This window comes from Sphaeramia orbicularis, chromosome 7 (genome assembly GCF_902148855.1).
Source record: "Sphaeramia orbicularis chromosome 7, fSphaOr1.1, whole genome shotgun sequence".
Taxonomy (NCBI): Eukaryota; Metazoa; Chordata; class Actinopteri; order Kurtiformes; family Apogonidae; genus Sphaeramia; species Sphaeramia orbicularis.
The window spans coordinates 34,034,846-34,051,275 of NC_043963.1; the positions used below are offsets into that span (position 1 = coordinate 34,034,846).

Here is a 16,430-nt window from a genome sequence, read left to right on the forward strand (position 1 = left end):
TACATTGCGTTCTAATTGCATCTGTCAGTTTATCATGCTTGCTTGATCTGTTGATGTATTATTTATATACTGAGCTTTAACCGGGTAGTTTCTGTTATTTATGTTCCTCTCCAGCAGAGACTTGCAGACCAAGTCCAGTGTTAGCATAGTCAGTCGATGCCTGATCAATATATGATCAGGCAGAGAGCTCTCAAGCTGTATTTACTGCAGGATCAAGGCTGTAAGAAACTCCAGGGAATGATTGATGATACACACATAAAAGACAAATAAGTTCTCAGAAATAACCTTCATTAAAATGATCCTGGACATATTTAAGGGTCAGATTCTGCATCAAATCACGGTCCTCATAAAATATTCAATACGGTCCCTTTTGTCAGAGTGTTGGACTGTAAGCAAGCACAGCAGAAATATGAGACAAGAGAATAAAGGAGAGAGAGTTTGAGTCTCAGACGGAAGAGGGAGTACAGTTTGTTGGTGAAAAGACAAGGATTGAAAAGCAAGAATATGTTTACAGTCACAGGCTGATGAAGATGGATTGACAGTCTGCTGAGGCTGAGTTCAAGGTCAGATTTGGGATGTGTTGTCATTTATGTTTGTCAGCTGGAGGAAAGCTGAGCGCAGGGGTTATACACGTAGATCCCTCCATCCTTGCCTTTCATTTTAAGACTTGTCCTTTTCTATCTCTTTTATTATCTACCAATTTCATTAGAGGAGAAGGATGCAAATAGAGTGATGGATGGGCTGTTCCTCCTTCAGGATGCTGCTTCATTCAGGCGTGCTCATTGGAAATAACAGATACAGAGACTGAAGGATGGATGGATGTGATTGGTTTTGTGTTAATATAAGTGTCATGCACATTTAAAATGGTTTTCAGCAGATCCAATATTAGCATAGTTTTTTCATATCCACTAATGAGACTGTGAAAGCCATAGAAGGGGTTTGGGCTCCTCACTTATGTGGCTACATCTGCTTAATTATCACATATTACTCACACTGTACAAGCGATATGTGTGAGTCCATACACACACACACACACACACACACACACACACACATGCAAGCACACACACTTTCATCCAGCTAATGGACCAGCCTGTCTCTGCCTTAACTGGGTTTATATTTCACCTCAGAGAGGGAGCACAGCCAACAGGTCCATTACTGGGAGAGAGAGAGATAGGGATTGCAATGAGAGGATAGAGAGAGAGAGAGAGCGAGAGAGGGGCGGGGACACGGCTGCAGGCGTACTGCGGCAGCGACACAGCGGCATGACGTGATGGTGGAGTGGAGTGACAGAAACACACACACACACACAGATACACATGCTGGCAGCTCAGAGGCCTGACCGGCAAAAGTAGACAGAAGCAAATTGAGCAGGGATTGAGCCAGACGCACTCAGCAGCATACAGATGGGATACCAACTCACTTGCTGCTTTGTATCTTGATTCTTTCTAAGGGTGAGTACAGCCTCGTGTTAGTTTCGGACATAGATATTCAGTATTTGGCTGTCAGTTTGGTCTTAGTTAATGCTTTCTGCTTTCTTGCTTTTTTTGTGACTGCTTCTATAGCTGCTAGTTTGGCTTTCTGTTGATGTACCGTATCTCCCATGCGAGTAAAAGACAGCAAAAAGCAGGAGAGAAAGGCAGAGCTTAAGTGGGATGAAAAAGAAAAAGGGGGATGAGAAGGGGGGAAGGGGTATATCGCAACCAGAGGTGACACGATGTGATCTGCCTGAGTCAGCGTAACAGGGGCTGTATGACTCAGTGCAGCATGTAAAGCATACATAAAGTGTTTATATCTGAGCGGGATGAGTCCAGAGTGTTTTCTGATGTGTGTAGGAGCGTTGATTTGTAGTTGTGAATCAAAACAAGGGCACACACATGGTGAGGTTTATATCGCACATACTCTGTTTACTCTCTGCCCTGCTTCTATAGTGAGTCAATGTAGAGTCACCTTCTCTTAGTTGTTCATCTTTTTCTTCATTTGCTGGGGATCCGTGCTCCATCTCTGTATAAATCATCTGGGACTTGTCAACTGTGGCCCTCTGTTGAAATCATTTCCACTGCATTTCTGTCATTAACTACAAAAAATGACTTGTTGCTATTACCCGAATCAGGGCATCATCAACACAATGTGGCAACCTCGTAAACGTTTTAATCAATTCCTGAGAAGTTTCTGATGTAGATGCAGCTTTTTACGTGTTGCCAGTGTGCGTTTCAGCATGTTTGATGATGACAGAATATGTGTGTCACCGTGGGTCAGTGCAGGCTAAATTTCCATTGGGGTCACTGACTCATGATAACATAAACAGTCTCGGGCGTATTATTCAAACAGATGTATTTTTTGTCTGTATGTGAAATTATGTTTTTTGCCAAAAGATTAGAACACTGATTTCAAAAGTAAAGTGACTTTGAAAATGAGTCACTTTGGTACAGGGCGTATGATTGGATGAAAATGCTGTTTCTTCTTGTCACAGCTTCCTGTCTTGGTGAATGGAGAGGCACTGTGAACCAATAGGAGGGAAGCCATGAGGATGCAACAGTGATCCAGGAAAAAACAGCCCATTGTTAGTGAGACGTCGGAGAAGCGTGACCTCCCTCTTGCCGGCTCTGGCTGCCCGGCCTAAGGATACCCTGAAGAACACCAGACTCATTGATAGGTAAGTAAGATCCAGGGCTGTAAATCTGGTACTTTAGATGCACTTATAAGCTGCATGGGTGCTGTTTTGGGAGTTTGTCCTTCCTTGTTCCTTCTAAGTAGTTCATTTCAGGAAATATAACTCTGCAGGGTATAACTATGATGATGTATGACAACACATTAACTCTCTTGTTATAGTTTCTGTCATTCTAGCGGTAATTGCACTCATTTATTGTTGACTTTTCCCGCTAGGTGACACACACAAACACACAGACACTGCTAATGTCCTTCAGATCTCAGACAGAGGCCTCTGTTTCCACCTCACTTATTGATTTTGTGATGAGTCAGAGGGTGTACATTTCAAGGCTGGGAGCTGAGAGAGAGTGTGTGTGAATTTTGAACAGACTAAACTCAGTTTGGGCTGAGTGTGTCACGGGACAGGAGAGCTAAAATGATATAATGACATTATGAAGTTAGAGGCAATAATATTGGCTGGCTGTCACACTGTTCCTGCACTCTTGGTTCAATTAACATAAGTTTTCATAACTGGCGTTAAGAGATATTTTTTGGTCATCTGATTTTAGTTCACCCTCTGGCTCTATAGAAAATTGAACACCATAGCGAAGTACTGAAGGAATTTGTTGTCTCTGTTGTTGTTTCATACTTTGTCCAGCAGATGTCAGTATCACCCAGAGGGAATGAATGAAAGGCTCTGCAATGCTATTGATTAAGACATTCTCTTCCACAGAAAGACCAATCAGCCTAGCATGTAAACTGATTGTATCATCACAGAAACTGCATGTAATAGCTTTAATTAAGATGGTTACAGTTTGATATCAGTCTACTTGCTCCTGCTAAACAACTGTCTTAATTATTCACGCAAGTAATGCAGCTTTTAATATGTTATTCTAAATTAAATACTTCATGGTATAGTTAAAAACTAATAGTATTTTGTCTTCTCTTGCCACTTTTTCATTAGTGAAATGAATTCATTAATGCTAGAAAACATGGCTGACAGATTAATCCATAATAAACCCTTGTTTTGCATCACTGGGCTAAAAATCACTCATGTTTATTTGAGATAATTAGAATTTATTGTTATTACTTACTTTACTTATGTAATTATCAGCACTGTACTGTTTAATGTTGGTTCTAGAAGTAATTTCATTTTCTTTGAAAGTCACATGCAGTTTTATTCACAGTACAAACATCATGAAAAGCAACAATCTATCTGTTGTAAAGGAGCAGTCTTGTGCCTGTATGGAGTATCTGACTACATTACATAGAGATTACACCTTCCTTGTGTATCGTGCTTCTGGGGTAATTAGTACTTGGATCGATTTCCTCACAGCCATTGGTTGTTGTTTTTCTTTGATTTCCTTTTCTATAAAGACACAGACAACCCAGCCAGCTGAGCCTCTGTATGTCTTTATGTGGGCTGCAGTCGTACCAGTATGACCTCCTCGTATCCCCTGAGAATAGGTCATTTCCATACTGATAGGAAAAAGAGCCCGTCCACACCTGTGCTCTTAGGAAGAACTGTATCTAGGAGACAGAAATTCTGATGCTTATTAGTGAGTCAACCTCCCAAGAGAAGGACAGTGAGAAAAAAGGGACAGAGAGAAATGGACATGGGGGGTTATTGGAAAGAGGAGGAGGGAGGGGGAATGTGGGGAAAGAAATGGAGGATGGATGATCACATCTGTCTCTGTTTACCTACGCTGCTGCTCATGCACGTCTACATTAGCACTGAGTCAACTATGACAGGCCACCCGCCCTTTTGCAGAACACCCAAATTTCTCATTTTCTGTGTAAGTGTCTGATGATATAAGTAGGTGAAACCCATGCTGAGCCAATCCTCCCCTTCATCTTAAACTCATTTTTTTTATGTTTAGTTTTTGAGATGAAGCGGTCACGTTCCCACTGCAGGGATCCTGTAAATGCCTTTTGCGTTTTCTTTGCTTAATTTCTGGGTCAATGTGTGTCTGTTTGCACTACTGAGATTAGATATGCTGTCAAATAATCCCAAATTTTTATCCTCGTGACTCAAAGGCTTAATTTGATATGTTGCTGCTTTACTAAAGACAGTTCTCAATAAAGCTTTTGGAATCTTGGCAGCATGTGTTTCTGCTCTTCAAGAAAGGGCAAGCAGGGTTAAGTATTAAATCTGTGTATTTGTTTGCATTTATAAGAGTTTGTGAGGGATTATCCTAATTTAAATTAAATATATTTAGAGTTTTTTTCTTAAATGAGTACAAGACCAGTGACATGATTTGCCCACTTTACTGAAGGTGATTTGTAATTTTTATGTTTTTTGTTAGGTCTTATGAGAATCTGATGAATGTTCTGAGTCTGACATAATGTCTCCTCCCTTTTTCAGTTCCTCTTCTCTCCCTCGTTGCTTTCTTATAGTCGTGGAAAAAATGATTAGACCACCCTTGTTTTATTCAATTTCTTGTTCATTTTAATGCCTGGAACAACTAAAGGTACATTTGTTTGGAGAAATATAATAACAACAAAAATAGCTCATAGGAGTTTAATTTCAGAGCTGATATCTAGCCATTTTCCATGGTTTCTTGATAATAACCAAAATCACTTAAGTTGTTGCATCAATAGCTATGGCATTGTACTGACAAAAACAGTGCTTTTAGGTATTCCGTGTTTTCTTTTGTGTCTGTTTTAGTCACATGATACACACAGGAGTTAGTACTTGATTGCATAGCCATTGTTTTTGATGACTTTTGATGGTCTAATAATTTTTTTCCTTGACTGCATGTACTCCAATCTAAACAGCCCTCTTTATCAACTGCAGCGCAACATATTGTTCTGAAATACAGAAATGCTTCACTTAAGCATCTTTCACTGCAGGTTTTGTTGCAGTAACAGACTGGAATAACATAACTTTAATAGTTTTTGAGCCGGTCTTTCTGAGAATGGAAACTGACAGTGACTATTTGGCATTAAAGTCACTCAGTAATAGATGTTCTGATAAAACCTCTGAATTTTCTACATTATATAATAAGGCAGTGTGTCTGGGTAGTGGCTTTAGTCTGGTGGAGTCCATGTGAGTGTGTCTTTTAATTCATTATATGGTGGAAATCAGTTATTTGAGAACATAACGCTCTTAAAGCAGCTGCCAGACATAGCTGTGAGCATGTTCTTATGTCAGAGGCCTTTTTGTTTTTTCAGCTCCCAGCAGGCAAATCTGATTGCACAGACACTCCATGTCTTTCTGAAAATAAGCTCAACTCGTGGTTTACCATGCCTCAGTTTGTCATATGTACTGGATTCACATGCTCAAATACCAAGGAGGTTTTTGTGCCTGCACAGCAAAGTCTGTTTTACCTCATGACGTCAGTATCAGGATTGTTGATATGAGAAAACTGATATATTGAACGGTATTTTAACATACTGAATAGATACCATAGTTCTTCAAACAGCATTTGGGGTTTATTTACTTCAACTGCAAAAAGTAACAGGTGTTTATTTGGGGCAGGCTTGTATTAGGCTGTGTTCCCACTGCAGGCAAATCAGATTTGTTTCTTAAATCAGGTCTCCTGAAACACACTGCCTGCACTGTAAGTAGTAAGTGATCATTTTGTGTTTGCGTGTCCAAACATCATTAAATGATCTGCAAGGGTTGTAGAAACAACATAGTTGTGAGTAACTACATAGCTTTGCATTATTTTCAGCTTCGTCTGTATAGAAGACAACTAAGTAAATGCCAGCAGAGTTTTTACTTTACTAGTGCCTGGTCAGGAAGTGTTCTTGTCCGTGTTTGCTCCATAGCATTTTGGATTCTGTTCAGCACTTCTTTAACTGTGGATTTCTTGCATTGCAGGTAACACAAAAGACAGTTTATGATATGGGCAGACACTGTGTCTGGATTGAGACATATAGTCGCGTAAAAAAATTATTAGGCCACCCTTGTTTTCTTCAGTTTCTTGTTCATTTTAATGCCTGGTACAACTAATGGTACTTTTATTTTATAACAAGAAAAATAGCTCATAAGAGTTTAATTTCAGAGCTGATATCTATCCATTTTCCATGGTTTTCTTGATAATAACCAAAATCACTTCAGTTCTTACATCAATATCTATGGTATTGTACTGCCAAACACAGTGCTTTTAGGCATTCCATGTTTTCTTTTCTGTCTGTTTTAGTCACATGATACACACAGGAGTTAGTACTTGATTGCATAACCATTGTTTTTGATGACTTTTGATGGTCTAATCATTTTTTCCACGACTGTATCTGTTAAGATCCGATTCAAATGGCATTTCACACTACCTCAAAATGTGGCCATATTTGGAAAAAAGTAGATTTCATATGTTGCTGGAAATACCAAACAAATATTTTACTGAACGAAGCCACAGAAGCAAGTGTATTCCTAATTTGCTTTGTTTGGTTTGAGTATAATTAATCAGATTTCAGTATGAAGCCTCATTTAAATCTGTCCCCATTTACCCTATTGTATAACATGTACAAGCATATCATATGTAAAAACAGCCAGACAGAATTAAAGGGCGACAAAGCAAAGTGGAGGAGACTGAATACGCACCACTGTGTTTGTTTGAAGTCAGGAGTTTATGCACCCATGTTTTCCTCCAGTTGTTATTTTGGTACCAGTCTTAATCATGAACATACCTTTAAATAATTTTTTGCTTGAGGAAAATTGTAATAAATAAATAAATAGTTCCAGGAGCCTTTTTACTCTTATGCTGTTATTGTGGATTACACTATTCAACCTTTAGTCTCACCACAGGCTTGTCTTTCTCTGTGTTTCTTCATTTAGGTCAATGATGAGTGGGGGAGTCAATGTAAAGTCGGCCCCCCGGGCTCCATCCTCATCAGGAATTCCCCTCCCTCACAGCCTGTTGCCTTCATCCCCCAGAGCAGATCCCCGGCACCGGATGAGTGAGCTGCCCAGGCCATCTACGCAGACCCCCAAACACACGCCCACACACACTCCCACACACACTCCCATCCACTCTCCTTCACCTTGCCCACGGAGCTCTAGCATTCCCAGGTCTTTCTCCAGAGACCTGCTGAAAAGTCAGCTCCTGCAGCGGACAGGAGCTCTGCCTGTTCCCCAGGTGTCACGGTCCGCCTACAGCAGCCCGATAACCCAGCGCCGGATACCACCACCGCACTCCAAAGACACTCTGGACCTGGGAAAAGCCACAACCCACACCCAGATACAGTTTCTACAAGACAGAAATTGCAACAGAAATGCACTTACTAATAAAAACCAAGCACTGGGGGCTGGCAACCTGCGTCCACAGCTCCAGTTCAGAAGGGGGTTAAACTCCAACACTGTGTCACACTTAGGAGATGAACACACATCAGTAAGAGAGAGAGAGCATCAGGTGAAGCCCCCAGATCAGACCTCCATGTTGAGCGATGGTAACAAACGTCTCTGTCATGGTCAGACACCGCCCACCTTCAGAGGTCGCAGTGACTCAATGAGCCAATCAGATGAGGAGATGGGGACTCCTGAGGACAGTAGTCCAGCCTCATCTCCTCCTCCCCTGCCGCTGCCACCGGTCACCTTCGCCATGCCAGCTTCATCCAAGATGGCTGTCGATACACTGGCTCAAAACCAACAGAAGGACGCTGCTACAGACACACACACATTCAGAGTCAACATGGCCACAGTCGCTCCCTTCAGTTACAGGTAAACAGTCAACGGTCTCCCCCGACCCACGCTCACACACATAATAATCCACATTTCTTTCCAAAGTGCCCAGATCTAAGCTGAAGTACTCAAGTCCCAGGAAATAAAGGGTTCCTTTCGACCACTGGTTATCTGCATTTTCACTGTAATTTAAAGACCCAAAAAGAATAGGGAAATTAAATCGCTGACATATGAAATAGTGTCAGCTGTTTATGCACATCATTTTTTTAGTTGTTTATGATATTTTGTTCATGTTTTCTTTTCTTATATTTCTTACATTTAATTGGCCTTTTTTTATTTTATTTTGTTTTAAATTTTTTTTTTTTTTTTTTTTTGCTCAGTTCGCTCAGTTCTTGTTTTGGTTATTGTTATTATCATAATTATCACCGCAGTTGTTATTGTTAGTATTGTTGATATTTTCTTGTGAGGGTCTTTGCCACCTTCTTTTTCTTTTTTTCCTCTCCCTATCTTCGCTCTCCCCTTCTCTTTTCCCCTATATTCTCCTTCCCCCGTTCCTTCATGTCAGGTTTGGCATCAAAATGTGGTTCAACAAAACACAAAATAGAGACAGTAGAATATCAAGGGGAGCCTCAAATACTTTATGAAGTTCCCCTTGGCAAAGCAAATTTGTTCAGCGCAAAAAGACAGCCAGACCACCATTCTGCTGTTATGATGCTGGACAAGACGAGTTTAAAAAAACAAAAAACAAAACATAATTTCTAGATATGGAGATACAGCAACTGGATTTCATCCTCAGTTCATCTGTTACATGTGTTCTTATATAACTAGTGTGTGTCGAATCACTGTGAAAATTATATACAATTGCAGTTTGTAATAAATTAGAGCTTGAGTAAAATGTTGTGAGTACTGACCAGTCAGAAGCGTTCAGTGCTTCAAGTCCCACCCCCATAGTAGTAGAGACCAAGAAAGGATGTAAACTAAAGTTCTTAAATCTAAATATGTGGAGAAAACATTAAGTTCCTTCAAAGGTTTCTAGTTCCTGTGGAAAGTTCTTATAGGAATAGTGGAAATGTGGCTAAAATACAAACCTTACATCTGTGGTAAACCCCATTTATTGTTGTTTTCACATTTGCTTCATTCCCACTCTACTCCTTCCATATTCCCCCTCTATCCACCCTCATACACCCACTTTCAGTCCATTTCAGGATACTACAGGCCAGCCCCAGGGCCCTGCTTTGACCATCTCAATGCTAACTCTTACAGCAGTACGTGTGTGTGCTCATATATATATATATGTATATATACACACGCTTGGTGTTTTTTGGAGCAGATCTGATTGTCAAAGACCTCTCCTCTTGACAGCCTCTGGGCTGACTCACTGCACTATTGTTCTCTCTCACACTCACATAGTCAGTCATGATGTGGGATAAAACAAGAAAAGTGTGACTCTAATTTGGAAGTAAAATGTAGTAGAACAGTGTATGATGTACAGTATTAAGTGGTTTGAAGTGTTTTATTTAAATTAATCAACAACAAAGTCAGTCAAAATCAAAATAATTTTTAAGGAATGCATGAAATGTAGCTCAAGGAAAAACTAAAAGCACAAGAATTCTGGTGTCATTTTAATTGTGTTTATTTAATTCACACTGTTTTCTGCCTTATCAGTGACTTTCAGTGTGATTAATTTGGTTTTATGGAAATCATGACACACCAGGACAAGTCATCCCTGTTCTAATGTTTTTCACAGGGGTTTGTGTGTTTGATAATGAAAATCACTGTTGTGGTGATTCACTTCCACAGTAACAGATGTGTGGTGGCTGTGTGTGTTGGCAGGCTGCAGGTGCAGGAGAGGGATTTGTCCATCGATGAACTGAGTGACTGCTCATCTGGATCCATAGAAGTCTGCTGTGATGACTTGACGCCAGGTTAGACACAAATGCATCAAATGAATTGTATTTCACTGGTGAAATTTAATCTTTACTCTATTTTTAGTCACTTTTCAAACTATAATATTTCAATGTCTTGTTCAGGGAAAACCGTGTTATCTCACTTGAATATTTGTGATAAACTGAGGGATGTTTGAGTGTTTCTTTCAGTTGAGTTTTAAGTTCTCCCCTTCTTCAAACAAAATAAGGTCTTGATAAAAAAAAGCTGCTCAAACAGGTCATATTTTGCTAAACCCCTTTTTAGCAGTCATTGGTACATTTATTTGTGTATTTGGCCCCATATAATTCAAAAGGTATAAATTTGAACCCCCCAGGTGCTGCAAAGCTATCTTTATATTCATTTTGGCAAAAATTGAGTAGATTTCTACAACTCGTTTTAATTCCTGCTTAATTTGTTACATCTATAACTAGTTGCGTCACGACATTTGCACATATAAGGTCAAGATAGCATTTACAGTTTATGTAGACCACAGAGAAATGTTTTAAAATGCATAATTCCATTAAAAAAAGCAAAATTCTGCTCCTTTAAAGCAAACATTGATGCATACATATACATAAACATGCATCTTGAGCCGTAATATATAAAACACTGACAGGGAAGATTTTACTGCATCATGACTACTTCTATTTTTCATAGTTAAAGTACTTTTATTTATAATACAACCCAATCCCAAAAAAAGTGTAAAATCCAGTAAAAACAGAATCACCACATCAACCCATATTTTATTCACAGTGGAAAAAAGAAAACATATCTTATGTTTAAATCGAGAAAATGCACCATTTTGACAATAAGAGGAACTGGGCCGTGTTTACTATCAATGCAGCTTCCCCTCTTCTTTTAGCAACAGTTAAAATCACATTCTATTGGTGAACAAAACTTCTAGTCAAATTCTGTGTGCCTGGCTCAGATCAGGGCACCGACATGCAAAGAGACCTTTTGGCTAGTACAGATGTCTGATTTGTGGCAGCCAGACGCAATTACTTAGATGGAGTCATTAATGGCGTCAGAAGGCATGCCAGCAGCCATCCTTTTGGGTCTCATTGTGGACTCAGTGTCCAGAGGTATGTGTGTCACGCTCCTACCCATCAGGCCTCAGGAGCCGTATCTGAATGAAGGTGGTGTAACTTCAGTCTGCGTCTTTGTGTGTGTGTCTCAGCCTGGGGCTTTTCCATGCACCGTGGTTCTGGAAAGGGAAAAAGAGATGGTCTGAGGATGTTAAGAAGAAGGAAGATGTCAGGGGAGATGTGGGTCAGTAATGGGTTGTAGTGGGAGACATCCCACTATCCCACTTTGCTGCCAGCTAGTATTATCTGCACATTGATTTCAGCTTTATCCAAGCGCTGTCACGGAGTTTAAACCCTTCCCTCCATCACGCTTTTCTCTCTGTCTCAATGTTTCCCAGTCCCTTATTGACCTAAAAAACCAGTCCCAGCATGACCCTTTCACTGTCCCACTCCCACGCCTTTTGAATAATGGTTTTCACTGAACCCACAGCCGTAGTCATACAGTGCTGTGGTCAGCCCGACTCTAAAGATGTGGAAGTGCTTCAGAGATGCGACTTACTGACTCATTTTTTTTGATGTGGTGTCGGTGGGGTAGGAAATAATGGACTGTAAAGTGTGCAGTCAGGAGTTGGTGTGTCTAAAGCTTAAATAGCCAAAAATATCCTCTCCTCACCTGTGAAAAAAATGCACAGTGTGGTCAGAAGAAATTGGGGCAGTGATGTGTTTTTCATTGTTAGGGTGTGATCCTGTGTATTAGATTTAGAATGAAGTGATGACCACAAGGTTTGGGTTTGGGAGGATTTTTAAAGAGTCCAGTCATGTTATAAGACGTAATAAATAGAGTTTTATGAAGACTTGCTAAAAATAAAACTTAAAATTACATCTCCTTCCTCGTTAAAAAATCCACAATTCATCAGTTTCTAAATATTCTTCTTTTCTGAAGATGAACTGCTGAACACTAATGTTTTCTTCACTTTGGAAAGTTTTTCATTGAATCTGTAGTGACAGCTATTTCCACATTGCATGCCATAGATCACAATTTAATCAAAAATATTTACTCTGCACATACTTTTTAATTCTGCACAGTGAAGTGAGACTTGGATGGTTGCATCCATATTGATTGAATTGAATTGAGGAGGACTAAATCGAGCCAGAAGTTGGTTATAGACCTGAAGGATAGGGGCCAGGAAGTCACCAAGCATGTGCTGATGTCTGTAGATATTAGACTTCAGAAAGTACGAATCCTGAATATGATGGCTTTTAGAATTATATGTTTACATTTCATAATATTTTCTCTCAACTTAAAGTGGGCGACAGCATATAGAATGTATATGTAAGGTTTACACTTCCTCTACTGACATAACCACATCATTTCATTTCAGATTGCTGTATTGCTATACAGAACTAACACACATAAAAATGTATTCCTTTCCTGTTTCTTCATGACTGTGGGAACAGAAGACAACATATTGGAATGACTCACATTAGCAGTTGTGAAGTGAAAAAACTATAGTCACCAAACTGAGCTGTTTGCAAATAAAATCTTTTAAAAGCTTTCTGGAGGTTTCAACCAGCTGGTTGTGGAAAGGGGGTGGGGGCTCATAGTGGGCCAGTCCCAGTCTTTAAAGGCCTTTGGCTGTGTAAGGACTGTGGTTGTGGCCTTGTAATTGGTCCCAAGCAGGCGTTAGGAACTGATCTGAAGTGTGTTAGGCCCCTCTGAAGCTGCATTTACATAGAGGGTGGGATGACACTGTAATAACTGTAATTTAGTGAGCGGAGGAAGGGAGGGAAACAGGGAAGGCAAAGAAAAGAAAAAGGTCGAGAGGGTTGAGAGATTAAAAGGGGAGACAAAGTAAGGTCGCTTGGTTCACGTATTTCATTAAAAAGGAAAAATAGTTGTGTGCAGGCCAAGATTAAAAGCCAGGTTAAATATTTGACAGCCATAATTCCTGTGGAAGAACAGGACACAATGTGATTTGATTATGACTGTCTTTAGCACCAAAGAAAAAAAAAAATCAGATTTCCTTCGAGTAAGTGGTTTCTCTGTGGTTACGTTCACTGAGATTCAGTCATGTGTAACATGATCAGCTCTTACATCTTCTCAGGAGCCTCTAATGAAGACCTGAACATTTAATGTGACTGTAGCACCATGTGGTCTTTCAATTAGACCGCAGACCCCCTGACCTTGTCGCTCTCTAGAGAGGTGTATTTGAGCTTGCATTTGTGTCTCCGCAGCATGTGTGCAGATGTATGTGTGTGTGACAGTACGCAGATGGTGTTTGAGAGATAAATGTGATGTGGACTGTGGATCACTTTTCGTCCTCCAGCCAGGCTATTGCCTGATATTCCCCACGGACACACTCAAAGTCTGTCAGTGCTCTCTCTAACACACACACTCGTACAGTGCAGACGTATATGAACATAAAGGAGGTCATGCTTTACATCTGGTTGTAGAGCTCTGTTGACAGGATCACACACCCATCATTAAAAAAATCATGAAACAATAAAATACAACTGTACTTTTTAGGTTTTAATAGGCATCTGTTCCTGTTTAAAAAGACACAGAATTTGCTGAAGCTGAAATGTTTCTAACAGTCAGCATTTGGGGAACATTTGCAATGTGTTTTAGACAATTTTTACATTTTCTGCATTTTTATGTATCATGTGAGCTGAGCACAAGACAGTCCCCATCTTGTTTTCAGTAGAACTCATATGGATGTACATTAAACATAAGGGCTGTACATGCAACCCTGTAAAGCCTATTTAATTTATGTATCAACAGATAAATAAGTGGTTGAACATAATCTTTGTTTGTCAAAGAAGAATATAAAGCATAAGTTTAAACATATTTACAGTATGCCCAACAACATCTGATTTGTTAATAACATATTTCTTTGGCAAAGCAGTAAGATATCATGTGTGTCTTTGCTGTTAATTAAACTATTAAATGGCAATTTAAGGACAAAATGAAGTGTATCATCTTAAATATCGCATTTATGGGTCAATGCTGCCAATTTAACCTGTTCAGCCCTCAGCTCATTTCTCAGGCCTGAAAATGCTATTCCCAAAATGAATGGAGTGTATTTCATAAATAACAATGTTTTGATTGTGTAGTTTCATTTCATCTTAACATTAACATAGAAATATAAAGTGTTTCAAAATGTATTTGCATTTCTGTTAAATTTTGGTTAACATGATCTCATATAGGGTTTTTATACGTATACACTGACCTTCTTAAATGAAGCATTTTCATGTAAAACTGGTAAAATTATTAAAAAATCCAAGGTAAGCACTCAGAATTGAAAAGGATATATATGTTAATAGAGTTAGAGTGATTTTGAAGAGCATAACTGTGATACTTTAAATAACAGAACATTTACAAATTAGTAATTGTTTTACAGTGCATGTATGGCATCTTTTTATGCATGTAATCTTTATTTAATCAAACAAAACATTTAGGCATCACACCATTAACCCTTTATACAGATGAAAAATTGTTCATAGCAACTTTCAATGGACGTCTAGGTGAGAATACATGCTGTGAAAAACAATTAAAGAAGAAAAATGAACTTGAAGTCCTGCTTTAATCCAATCCCTATGTGATTCTCATCACTGGTACACATATATGTATTAAAAATGTTAGAAATAACTGTAAATACATTCATTTATTAATGATGAAACCTCATTAAAACCTTCTGGAAAAAAACAAAACATAAGAACAACTCTAAAGTTTTTCGTAGGTCTGTTATCTGTTACCCACCAGACCTATTATTGTCCTATTCTATCATTATCCCTATTGCACAAATTCAAACCTAGAATAAACGTAAATGTTTTGCAATAAAAATATGATATGATATCACTTTTTATTCTCCGTTTCATCCCTCACCACCTGTTTAATGCCCTTGGACGGTGCTGTGAATGGTGTTGTCATAACCTCTGCTGCATCTACTCTTGGACAGTTCGTAATCCTCTTTTGCCAATCTAATCAGACAGACATATGCCGAGCTGGGCTTGGACAGTGATGAGTGGTTTAGTAGCTTTGAAGAGATGATCAGACATAAGCGTGGACTGGATTATGTTCTCACTCAACATTACGAGTGTGGCAGTAATCACTATTTAAGGATTAAAATCAAACTTTACTCAAACTTTGACGTGTCAGGAGTTAGTATGTGTAAATCCAACAACACTGTAAGGAGCAGGGAGCAACTGGCTATGACTACTTTCTTCAAATTAATAACACATTTTATGACTATAGAGGATTAACAGGGTTTGCCACAGTAATTTTTTTTTCAGAGTTTACAGCACTGTGCAAAAGTCTTAGGCATTTAGCTTTGTTGTTTTTCAGGCACTGAAATAAGCATACATTTATTTATCTCATTCTCTTCTCTTCAGATACAACAAGATAATCCGCACAGCTTTAAAGAAACACAAAAAACGGAACTAAAAGGGTTCTAAAGGTTAGAGTCAGTATTAGTGTGACCCCTGACCCCATGACAAGAAGCAGCACAAACAATTAGAAACATCTGACGTGTTGAATGAAACCTTGGATAAAACATCAGATAATTAATGCAATGAATCTCATATTGTCTGTACAAAAGGGTTAAAGACATGGTAAATGTAAAGGGAAATCACACTAAATACTAGCACTTTGGTTCATAGAAGCTGTTTTTTGCCTGAAACATTTGTTTTTACTGTTGTACATACTTCATACACTGTATATCCAGATTGCACCTTAACCCTTAAAAACCCAAACGTCCCCCTTTAACATAAACCATCTACTGATCTAAACTGTTTAATACCTGTTGATCCACTAATCCTGTCAATACATGTCAATAATTGGTGTGAAATACAGTTATTAATTTTTTCATGGTCATCAGATATGACCCATTTGGATATTCAGAGGCTCTGTAGTTACCGTGGAAACACCGTCCTCTTCTACAACATTGATTCACTAGTAAAACCCACGGATTTGGATCAGTGACAGTGGATGATTACACTGGGTTTAAGTTCAGTTAATGAGAGATTGGACTGAAAAACCTTTTTTTTTTCAGTTTTTTCTATTTTTGATATAATAACCCTCAACTTTACTCAGAGCTTTTATTAACATCTACATGATCAGTGAATTAAATGTTGGAACATACCAGATTATCACAGAAAAAAAACACAAAATACAGAAGACAATATCACAATAAATGGTAATAAACCAT

General features: G+C 38.9%; 1 protein-coding gene across 2 annotated transcripts in view; it reads left to right on the forward strand.

Annotated features, from left to right (window-relative positions):
• The first annotated feature begins 1,359 nt into the window (after window positions 1-1,359).
• Window positions 1,360-16,430, forward strand: part of nav1a (neuron navigator 1a) — a 122,212-nt gene continuing 107,141 nt past the window's right edge. Inside the window, exons 1-5 of one of the 2 annotated variants that reach the window (XM_030138626.1) lie at window positions 1,360-1,454; window positions 2,474-2,656; window positions 7,430-7,982; window positions 8,067-8,311; window positions 10,106-10,197. In XM_030138626.1, the coding sequence (XP_029994486.1) occupies window positions 7,434-7,982; window positions 8,067-8,311; window positions 10,106-10,197 (886 nt within the window). In that variant the 5' untranslated portion in view covers window positions 1,360-1,454; window positions 2,474-2,656; window positions 7,430-7,433. Of the gene's footprint in view, window positions 1,455-2,473; window positions 2,657-6,239; window positions 6,294-7,429; window positions 8,312-10,105; window positions 10,198-16,430 lie in introns of those variants that run through there. The other variant, XM_030138625.1, reaches the window with a different exon arrangement.